General features: G+C 41.6%; 1 protein-coding gene across 9 annotated transcripts in view; it reads left to right on the top strand.

Annotated features, from left to right (window-relative positions):
• Positions 1–19,113, top strand: part of hace1 (HECT domain and ankyrin repeat containing E3 ubiquitin protein ligase 1) — a 128,689-nt gene extending 109,576 nt beyond the window's left edge. For 7 of the 9 annotated variants that reach the window (XM_061818937.1, XM_061818940.1, XM_061818936.1 and 4 more), the window contains 4 exons: positions 847–945; positions 1,975–2,045; positions 2,131–2,244; positions 18,104–19,113. In XM_061818937.1, coding sequence (XP_061674921.1) covers positions 847–945; positions 1,975–2,045; positions 2,131–2,244; positions 18,104–18,206 — 387 coding nt within the window. In that variant the 3' untranslated portion in view covers positions 18,207–19,113. Of the gene's footprint in view, positions 1–846; positions 946–1,974; positions 2,046–2,130; positions 2,245–4,900; positions 4,975–18,103 lie in introns of all 9 variants that reach the window. The other 2 variants (XM_061818935.1, XM_061818938.1) reach the window with 2 other exon arrangements.
• Positions 19,114–24,362: the final 5,249 nt, after the last annotated feature.

Below are 24,362 nucleotides of genomic sequence, written 5' to 3'. Positions count from 1 at the left end.
GATCTAAAGATGTGTGAAGGACTGAGCCAAAATTCCTCCACACACTGCAGGAGGGGTTTTACCCCACTCCATTTATGCAGCTAACGGCCTCACACAGGTGGATCTGATTCAGGATAATAGATGGAGTGGAGGTAACCTTTTAAAACCGGACTAACAGTTCTTTGAACTCAGAATTCTAGCTGATAGACAGGTGTTCAAATAGTTATTTGCAGCTGTATCACACAAATAAATTATTAAAAAATCATACATTGTGATTTCTGGATTTTCCTTTTTAGATTATCTCACAGTGGACATGCACCTTTGACGAAAATTTCACACCCCTCCATGATTTCTAACTGGGAGAACTTGCGATATAGCAAGGTGTTCAAATACTTATTTTCTTCACTGTAGGTCATGTTACTTGCCAAATTGGCGGCGCCCATGAAAATGTGTAGTTGCCACTAAAAATGATTCTCAAAACACCATTAAATGGGAGAGAATTAACATCACTTTGTCAAGGTACAGTACATATGACATGAACTATTGGATATATTGTAAATCCAAACCACCGGAATTTCCCTTTAAATACATTTTCTTCATTTTGTTGAAGACGTGCTAATCCACTGTTATGTTTTGCCACTTTGAGTGGCAAAAAGACAAAGTCATAGCTGTAACTGATTGATGCCTGTATGAACGGCGCACAGTTTTCTAATGAATCACAGACCTGTGATGGTGAGTGCTAAAGTGCTACGAAAATACACAGACAGCTGCAATATATTACTGACCACTGCATTCCCTATAACAAACCAATTAGTGTGTAAAATAAATTTCCCTCAATCTATTTGGGGATATTTTGATTGTGCACAGGAGCTCCTGCTGTCAGGGATGCCAGAGATCGATGTGCAAGATTGGTGCAGGAACACTGAGTACACCAGTGGCTACAACCCCCAGGAGGCTGTCATACAGGTGGGCTCTTTTTTTCTACTCCTGTGACTCATTTCTGTGAGATTTGATGAGATACTCATTCACTTCATATTGACTTCTAATTTTCTAGCTGTGCAAACAGAATTATCAATCAATCAAGATCAATGCAAGTCAAAACTAGCAGGCATTGAAACAGTTTTTTCCCTCTGACAATTAAGTCATTCAATTCTTGAACAGCTAACCTACTATTTTCTTCCTTGTGCCATTGTTGGGACACACCCTCACATCCTGCTGGTCCAATCAGTATTAGTAATATATTCTGTAGACTATCACACGATTCGTCACTTTAAAGGGCTTCCTTTGTACAATTGTCATTGCACTGGTGTATCACGGGAACTGCAAACGGGTAAGGGCACTCTGCACAAGTTGAACATAATGTGGGGTGTTGACGCACTCTTGCGTGTCTATGACTATTAATTGAATATCCATTGTTCTTTTTGTGAATGTCGTACCAGGGCGGCACCGAATGCCGGAGACAAATTCGTTGTGTGTTGTTACACACTTGGCCAACAAAGCTGATTCTGATTTTGATATGAAATGTTTTTGAAGTGTCATCAACTGGCGTACAAGTTTAATTTCATGACAGTTTAATGCAGTTTAATTACAGTAATTGAGTCAAATGATCATACTATCTTCATATTTCAAGAACAAATTCCCTGAGATAATACAGTATTGGAACGTGAAATAATCTATTACAGTCAAACCTGCCATTATAAAAAAACCTTTATTCACTCTACAGGAAAAATTTTGAGCAATATTTCATCATTCATCAGCAAAAAGATATTTTAACTGTTAAAAAAACAGTTCTAAAAGGTTTGACCTAAAACCTATTACAACTAACTTAAAACTAAATAAATTAAGAAGTACTCATTGTTTGCTAGGACTTGACTTAGGTGGGAGAGGGAAATTTGTTGGCTAAAATGCTTTGACTGCTTGAGTATTTTCATTGCCTTGGGTTTTGTCTTGTTTTTTGTTTTTTAAACTTTTTTCATTGTCTATTGTGATATACAGTGGTTTTGGAAAGTGGTTTCACAACTAACCCAGGAAGAGCGAGTTCTGATGCTTCAATTTGTCACTGGAAGGTTTGTCTGCTCCTTTGAACCTAAGAAAATTATTTTTGCATCTGTTTCAGTTATCTCTTTGAGCAACTTTATCCTTAATTATCAGTTCCAGAGTTCCTCATGGGGGGTTTGCCTATTTGATGGGTGGTAGCGGTTTACAGAAGTTCACCATTGCTGCAGTCCCATACACCTCCAACCTTCTGCCTACTTCAAGTACTTGGTAACCACTCTGCACTGCATTTGTCAACAAATTCCAGTTTCGTGTTGTTTAATGGTGTGTGGCTGTGTATGAATAGTTAGGTTGGTTACATTCCAACAATGAGTTCAGCCTATGTAAAATTTGATCAGGTAACCCTATGTCAGGTTTACCAATTAGAAATTCATTAAACAGGACAAAAGAGGAAGCAAAGACACCAGTTCAAGTTTGACAGCTCCCGAGAAGAGAGGAGAGGAACTGTCTCATACGATTAACCACTGCACACTCTTATTATGCTCTCCTTAGCACCTCTATTTATTTGGTCTCAAAAGGCCCCTTATTTACATGGATGTTACAAAAAGGAGATGGTGGAGCAAAACATAGTTGGTAACAAAGTGTACTTGTTTGTTCATGTGTGTGGGGGGGCATGTGTGTGGAAGATTGCTGAGTACATGTGTGGTCATCATTTCTTTAACAGACAACAGGTGCTCCTGGTTCTAACAATTCTGATGATTAGATGTTCTTGTTCTTGTGCTATCTCCTAATAAGCAGCTGCCAGGTTATCTAAAGCAGAGCAAAGCATTTCTTTATTGGAAACAGATGTATGATAATTATATTCACAGTTATTCCTACATCTTATTAATGCTTTCATTTGTACGATATAGTACATGATATAAATAGGTGTCTGTGTTATGAAGTATGATATATTTAAATTTTTGGTTAACTCACTCACTCATCATGAACATCTTTCAATTATTATGTATCCCTTTGCAGTTTGGATTATTTTTTTTAAAGAGCCTATACATCTAAGAGAGACACATCTAAAGATGGAACTGATCCATTTAACGAAGTGCACCAACTACTAAACACTGCACCCACATTTCCCTTGGGGACACCATGTAAAGACAGACGATATCTTTTTTCAAAAGCACAAAGAGCCATATGACGGAGATATAATTTTCAGCATTTTTCTTTTATTGTCACATGCAGTGTTATTTGGTTCAAACCAGATTAGCTTCCTAAGCAGTGCAATTTCAGTCCCCAATGAAACAGCTGAAGCGCTCGTAAACTTGATTAAGCCAATAAATTCAGTTATACACCAGGGATGCTTAATCACAGGCATCAAAGATGTTGTCCTCCCTGCTGGTAAAGTGTCATGGGTGAAGTGTCGAGCTCCCTCAAACCTAGATGCCTCAACCAAACTGGTGCTGTTTGAACCTGATAAAGACAGCTCATCGTCTGGACAGTGGGATGCAGGGCCAGGTTTGCTTGAGATTCAGATTCCAACCCGACCATATGTCACCATTCCAATTACCAACAACACCAACCATGGCGTGACAATACCATGTAAAACAGCTCAAGGGTCAGCTCAAATTATCCTATCTAGATGAAAATATATGTTCAACTGTACCATAAAATGCATATCTTGTTCAATGTTTTTACCGAAAAATTTATTTATGAATTAAAGTCTGCGAACTTTGACCTAGTTTCCAGTATCTGACTAACACCCTCTTTCATGTGGTTTACCTCTGACGTCACAACGAGGACTTGTGTCTGTCTTGTCGCTTTATCGCTCGTAGCATTGCTTTTTGACGCGGAAGAAAACCCCATTTGTTTCGAGAATTTCTTAGTGATTGTAAGCTAAAGTCAATCCGTAACAATGGTGAAGAAATGTGTGGTTCAGTTTTGTCACAATTTGAATTATTCTAGTCACAGTTTACAGTATTTCACCAAAGACCCCATCTACAGAACACTGTCAGGTTTCTGCAAACGAGGTCTAATTTTTCCAAACCCACTCAGCAGTCTGTCATATGCAGTGAACATTTCACACCAGACTCTTTTACTGGAGGACTCATGTCTGAGATGGGTTTTAAATGTTAAAACATGGAACTGTGCCTACCATACAGCCAGTTCCGACACCTGAACAGATCGGTGTTGCTCAAGGGACCAAACGCGAACTTGGATCAGCCGCTGAACCTGGACACGGTCCGACAAGCCCATAGAAAAAACCTAACCTAAAACTGAGAAGAGCAAATTAGAAGACGCCAACGCTATTCTCACTGATGAAGTGAAAGGGTCATTAAATTGATCTACTCGCAAGCTCCTTTATGAGTGAAAGCAACTTTGTTTGGAGAATGGTGTTATATACCGCCAAATAGCAAAAAGAAAGAAGCTAGTCTTGCCCGTCAAGTATCAGTCAGTTGCATTAAAACACCTCCACGACAACATGGGGCATGTTGGAACAGAACACGTACTCCATCTTGCAAGGGAACATTTTTATTAACCGCGCATGAAGATTACGTCACAAAAAAAAATACAATTACATCAAACAAAAGAAACTAACCATTCACGTACGTGCGCTAAAGGGTGGCCAGACCTCAACTTCCCCTCTCAACCTCGTCTGTATAGACTACTTACACCTGGAGAAAAGCAAAGGAGATTTGGACTACATTCTGATGGTAATTAAACACTTTACTGGATTTACTCAGGCGTACCCCAACAAAAACAAATCAGGACAAACAGCTGCTGAAAGAATATACAATGACTATATACACCATGTTTGGGCTACCGAAATCGTCTTCACCAGGGCGAAGGGTGCGAGTTTGAGAATGACCTGTTTCACACTCTTGAGCGACTGTCAGGGGTTGGACACTCATTGACGTCCTTGTACCACCCTCAGTGCAACCCAGCTGAGTGGATCAACCATACGTTGCTCCAAATGTTGAGAACATTGACAGACAGCGACAAGAAGAGGTGAGCATCTTCCACAAATGATACATGCATATAACTGTACTCATCACGAGTTAACCGGGTACTCACCTCACTACCTGCGGTACAGACGACACTCTCACCTCCCAATAGAGCTCTAATTTGGTCTAATAGGGGACACAGAATCAGAGACGCGCAAGGTGTATGTAGTAAAATGGTCAAGGAGGAAGAGGGAAGCATATCAAGTGCAAAGATCAAGTCCTACTATGACCAAAGGGTGAGGGGACTGGTCCTCAAGTCAAAAGATAGTGTTGGTTCTTAACTTGGCTGAGTGGGGTGGGCTCGGTAAGGTAAGATCTGGGAAAAGAAGCTAAGAACAATGGGAAAACATTTACTTTGTGAAAAGACAAATTTATGACAATCCCATGTATGTCATTCATCCTGAATGCATTGCACAGAAACTTGTGACTCTTGGTCAATGATCTGCCAGTGGACAGTCTAGCCCAACCAGCAAATCTGTGTCAAGACACCCCCAGAGTAAAAAACTGCTCCAGAGGGTGAGCATGACCAATGATGATTACACACAATAAATGAAAAAAAGAGGGGGGGAAACAGATGTCAGAAGCCAATTTTGTTTATCGGGGTGAATGTGGGACCCATAAAATGTATTTTGGTGTGATTTTTTTCTTTTTTTTTAATATATATATATATATATATATATGCAACTTGGGTGGAATGTGCAGACTGTAGTTGTGTTGGGACAACACTGCGTGGCAGTAATGATCAGAAACCCATGTAGCTCATAACTTGAAACTGGTGATGAGCAACCGGTACTTTTGTGTGGTCTTCTGACTTCTATTATTTTTGCTTTCAAAGTCAATTACAACTACGTGAAAAATAATATGTATAAGGAGCTCAGCGAGGACGCGCAACACGATCAATGCATTTTCTTTTACGTAAGCATCCTTCTGCACGGTTGTCCAAAGAAGTCCAAAGAAGCTGTCCCCAATCTGAAAATGATTGCTGTTGTATGCAAGAATACTTAGCAAAGATCATGAAGTCTTTTCCAGATTTGTGCTGCTAAAAACTGTTGAAGCTAAATCAGTTTGTATGCAGTGAGTATTAAAAGTCAACACATGCCTGTTCAAATGCTCGGTTTTTGTGATTAAAGAAAATTGGGGAACCAAGATAAATCATTTAAAAAAAAAAAAACCTTTTCCTGTATTAATGTGACATGATCATAACCTGACAAAATTGAAGTACAGACAAGAAGAAAACTGGTCCAGGAGGCTGCCAAGAAAAACTACTCCAACATTAAAAGGATCTCTCTAATGCTGTAAACACTGGCTCTTATTCCATCGTTCTGGACATAAAAACAATGCATGCAAAAAAAACCTCCTCCAAAAATTGACTCACTAATATTTTGATAACATATGTATTTGATATTCAGCCATATTTGGGCCTGTCCACGTTTCCTTGAGCCTGCAGACATCACCAACTTTTTGAACTAGTACATATTTTTTGGTGTAATTTTGAGTGATAGTGAGAGCTGGAGATTACAGCTTGGGAAAGCCAACAGAACCACATCATCTGCAAAGAGCAGAGATGCGATGCTGAGGCCACTAAACCGGACACCCTCCACGCCTCGGCTGCACCTAGAAATTCTGTCCATAAAAGTTATGAACAAAATCGGTGACAAAGGGCAGCCTTGGCGGAATCAAACTCTCACTGGAAACAAGTCCAACTTATTTCCAGCAATGCGGACCAAACTCTGACAGCGGTTGTACAGGGACCGAACAGCTCGTGTCAGGGGGACCCTATACTCCTGAAGAACCCCCCACAGAACTCCCTGAAGGACACGGTCCAATGCCTTTTCCAAGTCCACAAAACACATGTAGACTGGTTGGCCAAACTCTCATGGACACTCGAGGATCCTGCCGAGGGTGTAGAGCTGGTCCACTGTTCCACTGCCAGGACGAAATCCACATTGCTCCTCCTGGATCCGAGACTCGACATCCCGACAGACGCTCCTCTCCAGTACCCCTAAGTAGACCTTACCAGGGAGCCTGAGGAGTGTGATCCCTTTTTAGTTGGAACACACCCTTCCGTCACCCTTCTTGAAAATGGGGACCACCACCCCAGTCTGCCAATCCAGAGGCACTGTCCCATATGTCCACGCGATGTTGCAAAGGCGTGTCAACCAGGACAGCTCCACAACATCCAGAGCCTTTAGGAACTGTTGGAGAATCTCATCCACCCCCGGGACCCTGACAGCAAAGAACTTTTTAACCACCTCGGTGACCTCAACCCCAGAGATAGAAGAGCCCGCCTGAGAGAACCCAGACTTAGCTTTCTCATCTGAAGTCGGGTAGGTGGAATTGGGTGGTCAACGAAATATTCTCCCACTGACTCACAACATCCCAAGTTCAGGTCAGCAGAGCCCCGTCCCCACTATACACAGTGCTTCCCCCTCCTGAGACGCCGGACGGTGGACCAGAATTTCCTCTAAGCTATCCTGAAGTTGTTCTCCATGGCCCCACCGAACTCCTCTCACATCTGGGTTTTTGCCTCAGCAACCACCGTAGCTGCATTCACACTTGGCCAGCCGGTACCTATCAGCTACCTCGGGAGTACCACAGGCTAGAAATGACTGATACGACTCCTTTAGCTTGACAGCATCCCTGAGTGTTGGTGTCCACCAATGTGTTCGTGGGTTGCTGCCATGACAGGCACCAACCACCTTACAGCCACAGCTCCAGTCGTTCGCCTCAGCAATGGAGGTGCGGAACATCGTCCACTCGGACTCAATGTCCCCCGCCTCCTCTGGGACGTGAGCAAAGTTCTTTCGGAGGTGGGAGTTGAAATTCCTTCTGACAAGGGAATCTTCCAACTGTTCCCAGCAGACCCTCACAATACGTTTGGGCCTGCCACGTCAGACTGGCATCTTCCCCCACCATCGGAGCCAACTCAGCACCAAGTGGTGATCATTTTACAGCTCCGGCCCTCTCTTCGCCCGAGTGTCTAAGACGTGGTCGCAATCCGATGACACTACCACAAAGTCGATCATCAAACTGCGACCTTCGGTGTCCAGGAGCCAGGTGGACATGTGCACACCCTTATGCCTGAACATTGTGTTTGTGATGGATAATTAATGATGAGCACAGAAGTCAAGTAACAGAACACCACTCAAGTTCTGATCGGGGGGCCGTTTTTCCCAATCAAGCCCTTCCAGGTCTCACTGTCATTGCCCACATGGGCATTGAAGTCCCCTAGCAGCAGAGGGGGCATTCTCCAGCACTCCCTCTAAGGACTCCGGAAAGGGTGGGTACTCTGCACTGCTGTTTGGTGGATAAGCACAAACAACGGTCAGGCAGAGGGAGGCTTCCCTTTCATCCAGCGGGGTAAACCCCAACGTACAGGCCCCGAGCCGGGGGTCAATGAGTATACCCGCACCTGCTCGCCATCTCTCCCCATGGGAACACCAGAGTGGAACAGAGTCCAACCCCTCTCAAGAGGAGTGGTGCCAGAGCCCAAGAAGTGCGTAGAGGTGAATCTGACTATATCTAGCCGGAACCTCTCGACCTCACGCACCAATTCGGGCTCCTTCCCTGCCAAAGAGGTGACTCCCGAGAGCGAGTTTCTGTAGCAGGCGATCAGTTCGCCAAGGTCCCCGCCTTCGGCTACCTTGCCTTTGGCCACCGCCCAGCTCACATCGCACCTGACCCCTATGGCCCCTCTCACAGGTGGTGAGACCATGGGAAGGGGGATCCATGTTACACTTTCGAGCTGTGCCCAGCTGAGTCCCAAGGGTGCAGGCCCGACCAGCAGGTGCTCGCCTTCGAGTCCCATCTCCAGGCCTGGCTCCAGAGGGGGGCCCCGGTGCCGGGCAAGGGAAACCAAGATCCAATTTTGTAGTCATCATAGGGGATTTGGAGTCGTACTTTGTCTGGTCTCTCACCTAGGACCTGTTTGACTTGGGTAACCCAACCAGGGGCATGAAGCCCCAGACAACTTAGCTCCTGGGATCATCGGGACACACAAACCCCTCCACCACAATAAGGTGACGGCTCGAGGAGGGGGAAATATGTATATATAATATACAGTGAAGAAAATGCGTATTTGAACACTATATTACAAGTTCTCCCACTTAGAAATCATTGAGCGGTCTGAAATGTTCATCGTATGTGCATGTCCACAGTGAGAGAGATCTAAAAATAAAAATCCAGAAATCTCAATGTATGACTTTTTTTTTTTTAAACATTTGTGTGATATAGCTGCAAATAAATATTTGAACACCTGTCTATCAGCTTCAATTTTGACCCTGAAAGAGCTGTTAGTCCGCTTTTAAAAGTCCACCTCCACTCCATGTATTATCCTGAAACATATGCACCTGTGTGAGGTCATTAGCTGCATAAAGACACCTGTCCACCCCATACAATCAATAAGACTCAAATTTGTAACATGCCCAAGACCAAAGACACCAGAGAAAAAATTGTACAACGCCACGCGGCTGGAAAGGGCTACGGAGAAATTGCCAAGCAGCTTGGTGAAAAAAGGTCCACTATTGGCGCAATCATTAGAAAAAGAAGCTAAATATGACGGTCCATCTCAATGGGAGTGTCTCACCACGTGGGGTCTCAATGATCCTTAGAAAGAAGAGGAATCAGCCCTCAGATGGTATGTTTTGAAATAACGCAGAGCACGGAAGGTTCCCCTGCTTAATCGTGAAAAAAATCATACATTGTGAGTTCTAGATTTTTCTTTTTGGATTATCGCTCTCACAATGGACATGCACCTACAATGAACATCTCAGACCCCTCCATGATTTCTAAGTGCGAGAACTTGCAATATACCAGGGTGTTCCAATACGTATTTTCTTCACTGTATAATATAATACAATATATAATTTCATTGTTGAATGTAGGGCTGTAGCTAACAAATGTTTTATTACCCACGTACCTTACTGAAATTCCTATTGAGCAGTTGTTTGGATAAACTATTTTTTCTTGGTTAAAGAGCAACTATGAATACAAAAGAGAAAATACTTTTGACTTAACATATGGATAGTTTCTTATTTTTTGAATTTGCATGCATCAAAGACCAGGCATTCATTTAAAAATAATTACCTAAAATGAGCAACTTTTGTGCATATTCACTTAAGGGGCTAGCATTGTGTGACATATTAATACAGTAACTTCATGGCTGTGCATTCACAAATTCATCTGACACAGACTAGTCCAGATTTTCCTTTGTACTACTACATGTAGTACTCATGTTACAAGACCCAGCGATGACCCATCTTTTATCCTCTTACTAAGGGGGGAAGGACCTTTTTGCCCAAAATCTCCCAATGCATAACCGTGGTTATCCTCTCCTTAATAGAGTGCAGTCACCCTGTCCAATGTACAGAAAAACACCCCCAAAGCATGATGCTTCCACCCTAATGCTTTACAGTAGGGATGGTGTTTTTGTGATCGCATTCCTTATTCTTCCTCGTCCAAACACAGCGAGTGGCATTAAGACCAAAAACTTCTATTTTGGTCGCATCTGACAACTAACTTTCTCCCATGACTCCTTTGGATCATCCAAATTGTCATGAGCAAACAGACTTCTTACAGAGTATGTAAAGTCTTCAATGCACCTTTTGCTTGTATTATACAATTTTTAATGCTGAATTCGAATCTGAAATGCATTATGAAGGAAACCTTATTATTTTTTGATGATCAAACATTGCTGAATTTGCGGGAAGCACTCGAGCGCACAGCAGTTAATCCCCAGACGGAAAGTGACATCAGAAGTTGAGATAAACATCATGTCAGCCAGTGGGCTCCATTGTAAGAACGACGATGAACTTCCCGGTAATTCGAGCAATGAACATTATTCTAAAGGATTCCATGAAGGCGTGAAGAATACGAGCTTTATAAAGGTGCTAATTTGAGCCAGTTAGAAAGCAAACGTTCGAATGCAGACGAAATAGCTGGCAATGAAGATGCCGACCCAGCAGTCAGACCCAGGAAGGAGGACATGCTCGTTTTGGAAACACGGACTGGTAATCATTTGTGAAGTTGTTGCTTTGTTTATTTAATCAATCAACTGATAAATAGTAATAGCTTCAATATTCTGAGTGTATATCCGAAGTTTTCTGTCTTGTTTTAAAATTATGCAAGCGTCATGTGTTGAGTAAATCGATACACAACAACCGGGCAGTTCATTGTACTGCAGGATGGACTTTGAATGTTGGGACTATGACAGGAAAAGCTCAGGAGTTGGGTGACATGATGATGAGGAGACTAAAGGCTAAAAGTTTAGAAGCAGGGGTTAAATCATTTTACGATGGAGGAGATAGGAAGAGAAATGGAGTAAGGGTTATTTGAAAGGAAGACCTGGCTAATAATGTCTCTGAGGTGAAAGGAGTATCAGATTGAGTGATGAGGCTGAAATTTGAAATTGACGGTATGATGTATAATGTGATTAGTGGCTATGCCCTACAGATAAGATGTGGCTTAAAGTTGAAAGACAAATTCTGGAAGGAACTAGATGAAGTAGTTCTGAGCATCCCTGACGGAGAGAAAGTTGTGATTGGTGCAGATTGCAGATGGTGGTGGACTTTGCAAAAAGGATGTAAATGGCAGTAATCTTTTTTTTTCCAAAAGAGGCAGGAACATAGTGTGACTGACAAGAGGGTAGGTAGAAGGATGCAGGTGGATTATATTATGTGCAGATGATGTAATCTGAAGAAGGTTACTGACTGTAAAGTAGTGGTCTGGGAGAGGGGAGCTCGACAGGATAGGGTGGTGGTGTTTATGATGACTCTGGTGGTGGGTAGGAAGATTAAGAAAACAAAGGTAGAGCAGAGAACCATGTGGTGGAAGATGAGAAGGGAAGAATGTTGTGCAGCCTTTCTGAAAGAAGTGAGACAGGCTCTCGATGGACAGGAGGAGAACCCGGAAAACTAGACTACTCCAGCCAAGGTGATCAGAGAGACAGGCAGAGTACTTGGTGTGTCTTCTGGTAGGAAAGGTGAGAAGGAGACTTGGTGGTGTGACCCCAAAATATCGGAAGTCATACAAGGAAAGAGGTTAGTGGAGAAGAAATGGGAGACGTGAGGAGAGGCGAAATGAATACATTGAGATATAATGTAAGGCAAAGGTACAGGTGGCAAGGGCTAAACAAGAGTTATATGACAACATGTACGTACACCAGGTTGGACACGAAAGAATGAGAAAAGGATCTCTTCAGGTTGGCCAGACAGAGGGATAGAGTTGGGAAGGATATGTAGCAGTTAAGGATGATTCAGGATAGAGATGGAAATGTGTTGACTGGTGCCAGTAGTGTGCCAAATAGATGGAAAGAATACTTTGAGAAGTTGATGAATGAAGAAAATGAGAGAGAAGGAAGAGTAGAAGAGGCAAGTATGAAGGACCATGAAGTGGCAATGATTCGTAAGGGGAAAGTTAGAAAGGCACTTAAGACGATGAAAAATGGAAATGCAGATAGCCCTGATGACACACCAGTGGAGGTATGGAAACAATTTGGAGAGGTGGCTCTGGAGTTTTTGACTAACCTATTCAACACAATACTGAAGATGCCTGAAGAATGGAGGAAAAGTGTACTAGTTCCATTATTTGCCTTGAGGATGCGAGTGGAAAAGTACAAAGAAAGCCACCAGACAGACTGGGGTTGAGGGGTTTGTACCCTCCTTGGGGCCCCCTTCCACCTTCCCCTGGTCATATTTTTTATTGTGTTTTTTAGTTTTGTCGCCTCTGGGATCCGCGCCTTAAGAGGGGTTTCTGCAAGCAAAACTTGGCCACTGCCCTGGGCAGTGGCACCTGTCACCGCTCACAGCTGTTTCACATTGGGACTGTAATTAGACAGCCATTTAAGTTGGAGTTTTTGTCACTGGCATTTTTCAGTTCGTTGTTGCCCTGAGTTAGTGAGTTGTATTCACTGACAGTAGGAACCTCCACCACTGACATTTGTGTACTGTTGAGTTATCCTCGTCACAGCTTTTCTGTGCCACCACAGTTTAATCCTATCTTAGTTTATGTTTCATAGTCAAGTCTTAGTTCATGTTTCCTAGTTTGTCTCCTAGTCATCAGACCTTGCTGCATATCTTTTGGATCCTGCCGAGCCTAGCGTTTCTGTACCTCTGTCTTCTCGGACTGCTTACACCGTGTATGACCTCAGCTTTGAATTAAACCTACGCCTAACATCATGCCCTCGTCTCAGAGTCCTGCATTTGGGTCCAGCCCCGCACCGGAGGTTTGTGACATTGTGGTGGAGAAATATGTTAGAATCGTACAGGACATGTTTGGTGGCAGCAGAACAATGGTGAGGTGTGCCGTAGGTGTGACAGAAGAGTTTAAGGTGAAGGTGGGACTGCATCAAGGATCAGATCTGAGCCCCTTCCTGTTCTCTGTGGTCATGGATATGTTGACAGATGAGATTAGACTGGAATCCCCTTGGACCATGATGTTCGCAGAGGACATTGTGATCTGCAGTGAAATTAGGGAGCAGGTGGAGGAACAATGAGAAAGATGGAGGCATGCACTGGAAAGGAGAGGTATGAAGATTAGCCTAAGTAAAACAGAATATATTTGCATGAAGGAGAAGGTTGGAGGAGGAAGAGTGAGGCTCTAGGGAGAAGAGATATCAAGGTTGACAACTTCAAATACTAGGGGTCAACGTTCCAGAGCAATGGTGAGTGTGATAAGAAAGCGAAGAAAAGGGTCCAAGCAGGTTAAAAGGTGTCTGGTGTTCTGTGTGACAGAAGATTATCCGGTAGGATGAAGAGCAAAGTCTAAAAAACAGTGGTGAGGCCATGATTTATGGATTAGAGACGGTGGCTCTGAAGAAACAACAGTCAGCAAAACTGGAGGTAGCAGAAATGAAGATGCTGGGGTTCTCGCTTGGAGTGAACAGGTTGGATAGGATTAAAAATGAGCTCATCAGAGGGACAGCCAAAGTTGGATGTTTTGGAGACAAGGTCAGAGAAAGCAGACTTTGATCGTTTAGACATATCCAGAGGCGAGAGAATGAATATCGTGGTAGAAGGTGTCACGACCCATCGATACGGAGGGAGGACCCAAATGCAGGACTCGGGAGACGCAGAGGTAATTCGGGAAAAACGTTTATTGTTCCAAGGTCGGAGATCAGTCAGACAGTCAGGTGCAGCAGCGGTAGTCAGGACGCCGTGCGTAGAGAGCAGGTCCGCGGGCGGGCATGAGTCGGTACACGGGAAATCGATCAAAGAAGGCAGGAGTGTCAAAGGAGTCAGGCTTACGGGGGCGGTCGGAGAACAGGCAGAGGTAGGTACACACGGGTTCACAATTAGAGATACGGGAGTGGAGGAACGGGGCATTAGTTGCAACGATCTGGCGAAGACCAGTCGTCCCTTGGGTCCTATATCTACCGGAGTCAATCAGCCAACATGAGGTGTCAGGCTGTGCGGGAACCCAGGGCTGGACCGGCAGGACCATGACAGAAGGGTGCTGAGGATGGAGCTTCCAGGGAAGAGAGCAAGAGAAAGACCAAGGAGAAGGTTGATGGATGTTGTGTGGGAAGACATGAGGGCAGTGGGTGTTAAAGAAGAAGATGCAGGAGAGAGGGTTAGATGGAAAAAATGACATGCTGTGGCGACCCCTAATGAGAAAAAGCCGAAAGGAAAAGAAGATCCATCAGTATTTGTTCTGTAGTCCTGATAGGTAGCTTATGAGATGGTGTTGGGGAATTGTAGGTAGAAAAAAAAACACGTGCTACTTCCATACTGCTGTGTTTCTAAGATTTGTGACAGATGGCCAACACACATAGTACACAAGATTTAAATGGTCTACATCCAGAATTTTTTTTTTTTGTCTTTGTGTAAATGTTGATGTCCATATTTGTTTCTGAGGTACTGAAGCACTTTCCAGCAGCTCTCCCGTGCCACTGTATGTAAAAAATATTGTTGTTGTTTTTCTAGTTGAGAATGGTCAAACAATTTGCTGGAATAAAACATTTTTCGCCAACAACATGCTGCTTTCATTGAACAGTATTCAAAGTTTTCAGGAAATAAAAGATCATCAACAGACCTCCGTTACTTGCCTTCACAGTTTTGGTACTTTCTGTAGGGGGGTCGAGCTTGTTGAACTTTGTACAGGTTCAGCAGCTGATCCAAGTTCGCCTTTTGTGCCTTTAGCAAGACCAATCTGTTCAGGTGTCGGAACTGGCTGTATGGTAGGCACTGATCCAAGTTTTAACCATTTTTTTAGATTTAAAACCTATCTCAGACATGAGTCCACCAGTAAAAGAGTCCTGGGTGAAATTTTCACTGCATATGACAGACTGCTGACTGGGTTTGGAGACCAGAATAATTCAAATTGCGACAAAACTGAACCTCACATCTTCACCATTTTTACAGATTGATTTTAGTTTACAATCACTGAGGAATTCTCAAAACAAAAGGATTTTTCTTTTGCGTCAACAAGCAATGCAAAAGCTGTTTCACAACAGCAGGTCTCTGAGCTGTGATGTTAGAGGTAAGCAAGAGGAAAGGAGGCATTTTTCAGATACGTAAACTCGGTCAAAGTTCGCGGACTTTAAGTCATAAATACTTACATTTTTCAGTCAAAACATTAAACAATATATGCATTTTATGGTTCAGTTGAACACATTTTTGTCGAGATAAGATAACTTGCACTTGAAATTTACGTAGCATACACTTTAAAAATGGGAACTAGCACCACCACCACCACAATCTTACCCCCCCCCCCCCCCCCAATTCTTCTTTGAACAAGTTGGTCAAAAACTCCACAGCGACCTCTCCAAATTGCTTCCAAACCTCCACAGGTATGTCATCAGGACCAACTTCCCCCTTATTAATTATTGCCACTTCCTGGTCCATCACACTTGCCTCTTAAACGCTTCCTTTGCTCTCATTTTTTTTCCATTCAACAACCAATTGACATCCACTCCTGCCGACACTCCTCACTGTTCCCTTTGGTTGATCCCATTGACCAATAAATGTGATTGATGATGGACTGGAACCATTTCCACACCACCTGGACACCAGCGTTTTTGAAAGGGACACCAGTTGCTCCTTGAGTACTGAAGAGAAAAATATGATCCATCCAATGCTTCAAATACATTTTGTCATATTATTCATTCATATACATACTCCTTCATATTTTTTTAAAATGTATTTTCTCATTTATAATTGGCCTCACACGGGCCAGACAGGGTCAAACATTGGGCTGGATGTGGCACGCAGACCGTGGAATGCCCAGGTCTGATCTTAAGGATGATCAGAGGAAATCAACAGCATCCGAGTTAAATATGAGTATCACAGCAAAGGGTTTGAATACTTATGGCTTTGTGATATTTCAGTTTTTCTTTTTTAATAAATCAGCAAATATTTAAATTCATTTTTTTTTCTTTCAATATCGGCTGCTGTGTGAACATTAATGAGGAAAAAAATTAACTTTTTGTAATTGCTGGAATTTAACAATGAGTGAAAAATTTAAGAGGTTCTGAATACTTTTCATGCCCACTGTATGTAATTGTATAATCCATAGTATCTGTAATTTGTTTCTTATTTACTTGATGTACTTCTGTTATGGTGCTCGTAGGGTTCAAACACAACACAAAGCTGACAAACTTGCGTTCATGAAACTCAATTTCTGAAAGTTTATTTATTGGCACTTTTACTCGTTAAACGGTGGGCAAGCTTGAATGTTACTTGAAGCGCTTTGCTAATGTTTATTTTAATAATTTGCCCTTTCTTGCATTGCTTGAAAACTGGCTGTACTACCAGATATTTTCAATATTTGTACACTGGATATTTGTTTGATTAATTTTTCTGAGATAAGAAAATTACCATTAATGTAATTTCAAGGAAAAATATATTTTCACTATACACAATACAGTGCCGTGAAAAAGTATTTGCCCCCATTCCTGATTTTTTTTTTTTTTTTTCCACATTTTCACACACAAAGATTTCAAATCAAAACAATTTTAATATCACTCAGACATAAACCAAGGAAATACAAAATGCAGTTTAAAATTCAAATTTAATTTATTAAGGGTGCTGACACAATGGAGCAGCTCTCGAGCGTTGGGTTCAAACTTCTGAGGACCTCCGTTCATTTCCCAGCCCTGCGACCCTCGTAAGAATAAGCGGTCAGTCAAAAATAAATTTATTAAGGCACAAAAAAATCCAAACCTGTCTGCCCCTCTGTAAGAAGGTGAGCCTATTAATGTGTTGTGCCACGATGTGATGATTGGTCAAGTCTTTCACATTGTTCTAGAGGGATATTGCCGCACTTTTCTTTGCAGAATTGTTTCAAATCCACCATATTGAAGAGTTTTCTAGCATGAACGTCCCGTTTAAAGCCACACCATATTACCTTTTCCAAACTGATGGATTTCAATCATTTTTTTTCCTCGTTTCTTTTTGAATTTCTTTGAATCGTGGCATGGTGCATTCATTCTTGAGATCTTCGAGCCTACGTCACGTTTTCCGACAGATTCTATTTGTGATTTCTTAATTCACATGTACAACGCTTTCTAGTTTGGGTGTGTCTTGGGAAATTGAACACACCTTTCCCAAATTTGGGGTTTGTCACAGTGACTTTGTGACTTAACAAGGTGGTGGTGGTGGGGCATTCCATTTTCACAGAGGGTCAGAAAGATTTGGATTTGTTTGTGCCTTAACAAATTGAATTCTCATTTGAAAACTGCATTTTGTATTTCCTTTCGTTGTTTTCGAGTGGTACTAAAATGTGTTTAATGATTTGTGAGTAATAGATATGGAAAATAACAGAATCAATCAACAATTGTATTGTATCATTTAACACAATGTCCCAACTTCTTTGGAATTTGGTTTGTAACAAAAAGTCTTGAGAAGGGGTGTGTAAACTTTTTAACTGAAAAAATGGACAGATTGTATTTGAACAAGTATGATTTAATGATTCACACACTTGCTTGTGACCTTTTAATAGATAGAAAGCTGATAGTTTGAAACCAAGGACAGACATCTTTGTCTGGTGAAAGGTACAAAAGGTAAATAATTTTTTGGCTGAAGGTCCTTATTGCGAACAGATCTGAGGCACCAGCAGTCCACCAACGGCATATCAGATGCTCTTACCTGAGTTTCACCATTCTGACCATGTTTCCTTTGTATTTCTTCCATTTCTAGTATCAACATGCTGAAACTTCCTGAATACCCCACACAGGAGATACTGAAAGATCGCCTCCTTGTCGCACTGCATTGTGGGAGCTACGGCTATACTATGGCATAAACATCCTATTTGTTGTGCTGCTGCAGGGGTCTGCTGACTCAGTTCAGTCACCCACACCAATGTTCCTCTTTGAATTCAAATATTGTTTTTGCTGGACAATACAAGGGAAAACCACATTTGTCTGGAAACAGCAGTTGAAGTAGCACATCAGATTGAAGAAAAGAGAGGAACCTCCAAAAACTCTCCATCCTCACGTCAACCAATTTGGGCCATGCCTGCTTTGTTATTGTTGTATTTTTTACACATATTACCATTTTATGATCCATGTGATTAATTATTCAGTTATAGCATATTCTAAAGCATTTGCAGATGAGTCAGGATGATATTGCATATGTATAGCTTGAGAATCCAGAGGAAAATTTGACTTATAATATTCACGAGTCAACTTTTTTTAATCTACACGTATTTACTGCCCTCTGAAGACTAAATGGGTCAAACTGTAGAGTTACAAAAAAAATGTGTGAAATTATACTCGACACAGTGATGATAAGCACCAATCTCCGTGTTCTGCTTCATGTGCTGTTCCAAACTTGGAGTAAGTTAAGACAGAACATTTACCTGTCACTCGAAATGTGCAATGTATTCTAGGTCAACTATTCATCACCATCCCAGAGCATTGACTGAGCAATTTGGACTTGTATCATTCTAGTATAGATACATGTTCTTCACATGCTTGTATGAGTTTGCTTTTTTCAGCTCTTAATTCACACTGTACTGTATTCCTTTTATGATGAAACAGTGTGCCACAATGTTTTTTTGTTTTTTTGTGAAAGGGGTGTGCACAACCAAACTGCATTCAGAAAAATACAATGAAACACTTTCTTCCATTTCAGGGTACTAGTGGTACTGGGAAAAAACAAAAACCTGTTGGGAAAAAAAAAGTTAAATATTAAATATCTACAATGTCTCTGTTTCATACGCATGTCTCTTGCATAGTGTCTGACCTCTTAATGACCAAATTTTCATATCTCACATTACATATCCATCTCTTTCTTAAGGTTATATCCTTTGCAAAGTGGTGGGAGATTACAGTATAGTTGAATATCCCCTATGTGGTGCACAGTGGTATACACCAATATTAACTGGTCGGAATTTCCTGGTTCTGGTATTTTTGATCAACTGCATATTAGTCTTTTGTCCAAAGACTCCAGCGAAAAAGAAAATACTTTTCCAGCAAGTCTGTGTTTAAACCATCATGTAATCAAGCTCTAATTGTAGTCATAGATATGAAGTCTAAATATGCTAAAACAACCCAGGTAACAGGGAGCCTACGCGGCCTTCCTGTTCGTTTAAGTTCTTTTTACACCACAGAATCAGCCACCTCCATATTATCTACACCTTTGCTCTGCCTACACTTGGGGCTTATGGAATTTTTTTTCACTGTCTCAGCATATTCAATTGGCATACTAACTGATGGATGGTTCAAGCCAAGAACATAAAACTCAAGTACAAAAAGTGGAATTTGCAATTCCAATCACTGCTTCAACAGCAAAACAGGTAGCTGCCACACGTGAACAAACTTCATCCAATCCTGCCATGCATGTACAATGAGCAAACAAAATACTGCCGTCCTCATTTATTACCACCCATGTATGCAGATCCGGTTCAGATAGATTCTGAGAATGGAGCACCTAGAAATTTTAAAAAAAGGGTAATACAATTTTCTCCAATATCTCATGATAATGACAGTCTAGACGGTAGATCTACTACAAATTGAAATTATGTTGCTCATTTCTCATTCTTTATTAGATATCTATATACGCCCTAATGCGAATTTCCTGGCAAATCATTACACAAAGGGTATGTCCTGTAACATTATGATGTCAAGTTTTAACACAAAACGGGATATGGATGATTTAGATTTACTTTCCTGATTTATGCAAGTTATGGATTACAAGATCAACTAATGCAATTTAGCTTTGCCATCATAAGATGAGGCTTATTTCGTTCAATTCTACAGGACACAACGTCTCTGACCCATCCAGCAACGAAATATTTGTATGCGTCCAGACTTTTATGTTTTCAAACTCTTGTGTAAATCTCAACAACTTATTTACCAGGTATGTGTATATCCAGTTGACTAAGACAGGGAAGCGAATTACAAGTCAATTTTTTTTTTCTGCAAAAACATCGAGTTCAGCGTGTTCAAGTGTGTATAATTTTTCCACGTACCTTCGTTTATTATCACCCTCTAAATGTTTAACCCATTCATGGGCAGGGTGGCAATTTTTTTTTTGATTGAGATAAAAGTCTCCTAACATGCCACAATCAAGGAAATAAAACTTCTTTTTAGTTTAACGCATAAAAACAAAGGGCAAAAAAGATGTACCCTCTTGCGGGCAGCGTCCCAAAACTGGGACGAGTACGTTATCAGTTCTGTGAAGTGGTACATACTGGAGATATGTTTATTAATTCATTCTTATTCTAGAACGACACTTGGGCATTAATAATACTGATGGATTAGCATTTTGAAGACAAACCTGGTTGCATACTGACTTTTCTCCCTTTCTTGGAAAATGCTCCATGTGTACTTCAGGCAGCCATGTTGGGTCAGGAAGAAAAGGGAAATAACTCCGTGCTAACTTTGACCGATGAGTTATCCTGTCCTGATACCAAATTATGGTTTCAGATTAAAACACTTAAAATATTTTTTATATACCAAAGGATATAATGCGTGGAAAATTATGATGTCCCAAAGACGCTGCCCACGAATGGGTTTTAATCCTACCGGACAAAACTGGATGTTGTGCTAAATGCCATATTTTCGTTTCGTTCCAACGGAATTAATTTTCAGCAATGCTTTGTTTGAACGGGAACGTGGTGATGTAAACGAAAATCGTTATTTTACAACTTAGGTGTATGAGCTCTATATTTCTTGCACCTTCCATAAGCCTATAATGGCATTTTCAAACTTACAATGAACATTGTTAAACACACAATTCCTTATAACATTAATAACGTTGAAAATAATGAAAAATGAATAAATTACAGAGAATGTGTTGTTTTTCAAAATTAAAGTATGCTTCCACGTTCTGTTCATAAAATAGCTCGACAACATCACACCATTACATCAATACTCCATATTTATTCTTTGCATACTTGAGACAAAAACGCTAATGCGAGCGAGGCCTACATTGGACCACAAGGAGGAAGACTACAACGAGGACCGTGAGGACTCAGAGGACGCTGGACGAGTGGACACAACCCTGAAATTCAACTTTCGTCACTCCTGCTGTGTGAAACACTGCAGGGACGTTGTGATTTGAATCTCTATCATCTCTCTTTTTTTTTTCCTATCTTCATATGTGTTCGGAGCCTGACTTCAACTTAGCCAAGGTTGCATGTGAATTGTGTACGTTGTGTGTTGACTTTGTTTATTTGATTGTCTTTATTTGACTATCTGCAGCCCTATGTGGGGCACAAGCCAATGCAGCCTGTAGGCTGGTCCCAAGCCTGGATAAATGCAGAGGGTTGTGTCAGAAAGGGCATCCAGCGTACAAACTGTGCCAAACACATATGAACATTCATTAAACCCCCGGCACTGTTAACCTGCAGGGCATCGGTGGAAATTCAGCTACTGTGGGTCGAAGACAAAGAAGAGGAGGAAAGTGGCCTGGTTGGCAGTAGAAGAAGAGGAAGCCACAGATCCTACAACTGAATGCAGGAACTCTGAATGTTGGATCTATGACAGGAAAATGTCAGGTATTTAGGAGCAGGGTTTAAATTATTTTACCATGGAGTAGATGACAAGAGAAATGGAGTAGGGGTCATTTTAAAAGAAAAGCTGGATAAGAATGTCTTACAGGTGAAAGGAGTATCAGATAGAGTGATGAGGCTCAAATTTAAGGGTGTTTTGTAAAATGTGATGAGCGCCCCACTGATAGAATGTGACTGAGAGTTGAAAGACAAATTCTGCAAGGAACTAGATGAAGTAGTTCGGAGCATCCCAGACAGAGAGAGTTGTGATTGGTGCAGATTGTAATGGACATTTTGGTAAAGGAAACAGGGGCGATGAAGATGTGATGGGTAAGTGTCAGGTTCACCAATCAGACATTCATTAAACAGGACAAAAAAGGAAGCAAAGACACCAGTTCAAGTCTCGCGAGGAGAGAGGAGAGGAACTGTCTCATATAATTCACCACTGCACTCTGTGATTATCCTTTCCTCGGCACCTCTATTTGTTTAGCTTTGAGATGCCCCTTATTTACATGGATGTTACAAAAAAAAGCAGACAACAAGCAAAACAGTTTGAAACAATGTGTAAATGTTTGTTCATGTGCGTGTGCATGTGTGGAAGATTGCTGAATACATGTGTGGTCATCATTTCTTTAACAGGCAGCAGTTCTAACAGTTCTGATGATTAGATGTTTTTGTTCTTGCTATCTCCTGCTAAGATGTTGCCACGTTATCTAGAGCAGAGCAAAGCATTTCATTTTTGGAAGCAGATGTATGATAATTATGATAATTATTCCTACATTTGCTACCACATTTTCGAGAGCAGAGCAAAGCATTCTTCATTGCCGGCAGAGACAGTAACTGAATTGGAGCAGAGCAAAGCATTTCTTCATTGCAGGCAGAGACAGGAACTGAATTGGACCAGAGCAAGGCATTTCTTCATTGCAGGCAGAGCAGTAACTGAATTGAAGCAGAGCAAAGCATTTCTTCAGTGCAGTCAGAAGCAGTTACGTAATACTATTTAGAATTATTTCTACATTATCCTCCTGTTTATCCTACATTTGCTCAAATCATCTAATAGATCACCCTGTCAGCTTACACTCGGAGAAAAATATAGCACAAATCATTTGTAATCTTCTGGATAAGGCCCTGTAGCTCAGTGGTTAGAGCACTGGTTTGGTAAACCAGGGGTTGTGTGTTCATATCCCACTTGGGCCTCCACTCCCTGAGAAGGGTTGTGTCAGGAAGGGCATCTGGCGTAAAAATTCTGCCAAATATATATGTGGCTGTGGTGACCCCAAAGGGACAGGCTGAAAGAAACTTACTTACTTTTTACTTGTAATCTTCTGGATCAAAGAACAGGTCTGGAAGAGAAGTCATAACGTCATCATCGTGGTCAACAATATCACTGTCATTACTCTGTTGTGCCAATAGTGCATATATTTCTGCCAATTTTGAATTTGTCGGGGCAATAGCAGTGGTTATAAGTTGGTGAAGTGATGCCTTTATTCAGGGAATATAACAACATCCAGACAATGCAAGTAAAGCTGCAAACAGCGATAGAAACTAGGACAGAGAACACCAATTTTTTTTTAGATTTGCCAAACTTTTTTCCCACCCCTCAGACCTGGCTGATGTGTTCACACCAGAGTGCTCCTTCATCTTGTGGTTCAGGGTGCCTTGAATGGCTCTTGTGCGTGACCTATCAGGTGCTGTGATATTTGGCATAAAAAACACTGGTCACCAAACATTGAGCAGTCGCCACCCTTCTCGGCCAGGAGCGTGTCGACCGCTATACGGTTCTGGAACGTCATGAGTGAGGTTGCAGCTGGTTGTTCCCTGATGGGAATAAAGCCTGCTTCCGTATAATTACCTAGTTTCTGTACTTTGTAATGTATGAAGTTGATTCTGTCAATGTTTTTATTCAGAGTTATCCATAACAAGATGGATTTCCATCCTACAGCAATCTCGTTAACCCATTTATACTCATCTGGTATGCAGTTGGGATGCCATTTGCATCAATGTATGTCAGATCTCCATCTTTCCAAGAGAACCTTCGCCTTCGGGAGAACCCAAGGGGAGGTCCAAAGATGGATGCGGCCAATTGTATATCCTCTGCTTTGGATGGAAACACAGTCACAGATAAGAGCAGTGATACCAGTGTACACGTTCCTGCTCCATTTATCAGTGTGTCATACAACTTTTGACCAACACACCACCACAATAAATCGCAGCATGGGAGCAGTGGGGCAGTTTGCAGATGGATATCATGACACCATGTTTTGTTGAGATTTCCCACCTTAAAATCTGTCCCTGTAAAGCTAACACAGAACAAGTCAGCCAACGCAACATTAGTAGATAATATCAGTTTATCATTTACTGCCTTAGTTGTTGGATAAACACTTTTCCATTTCTGACAAGTGGTGTGAGGAGTTGTTTTAGTCATTACCTCCAGGGTACATTGTGTTGGGATTTCTGTTG

This window comes from Syngnathoides biaculeatus, chromosome 5 (assembly GCF_019802595.1).
Source record: "Syngnathoides biaculeatus isolate LvHL_M chromosome 5, ASM1980259v1, whole genome shotgun sequence".
NCBI lineage: Eukaryota > Metazoa > Chordata > Actinopteri > Syngnathiformes > Syngnathidae > Syngnathoides > Syngnathoides biaculeatus.
This window is presented reverse-complemented; position numbering and strand designations above follow the sequence as displayed.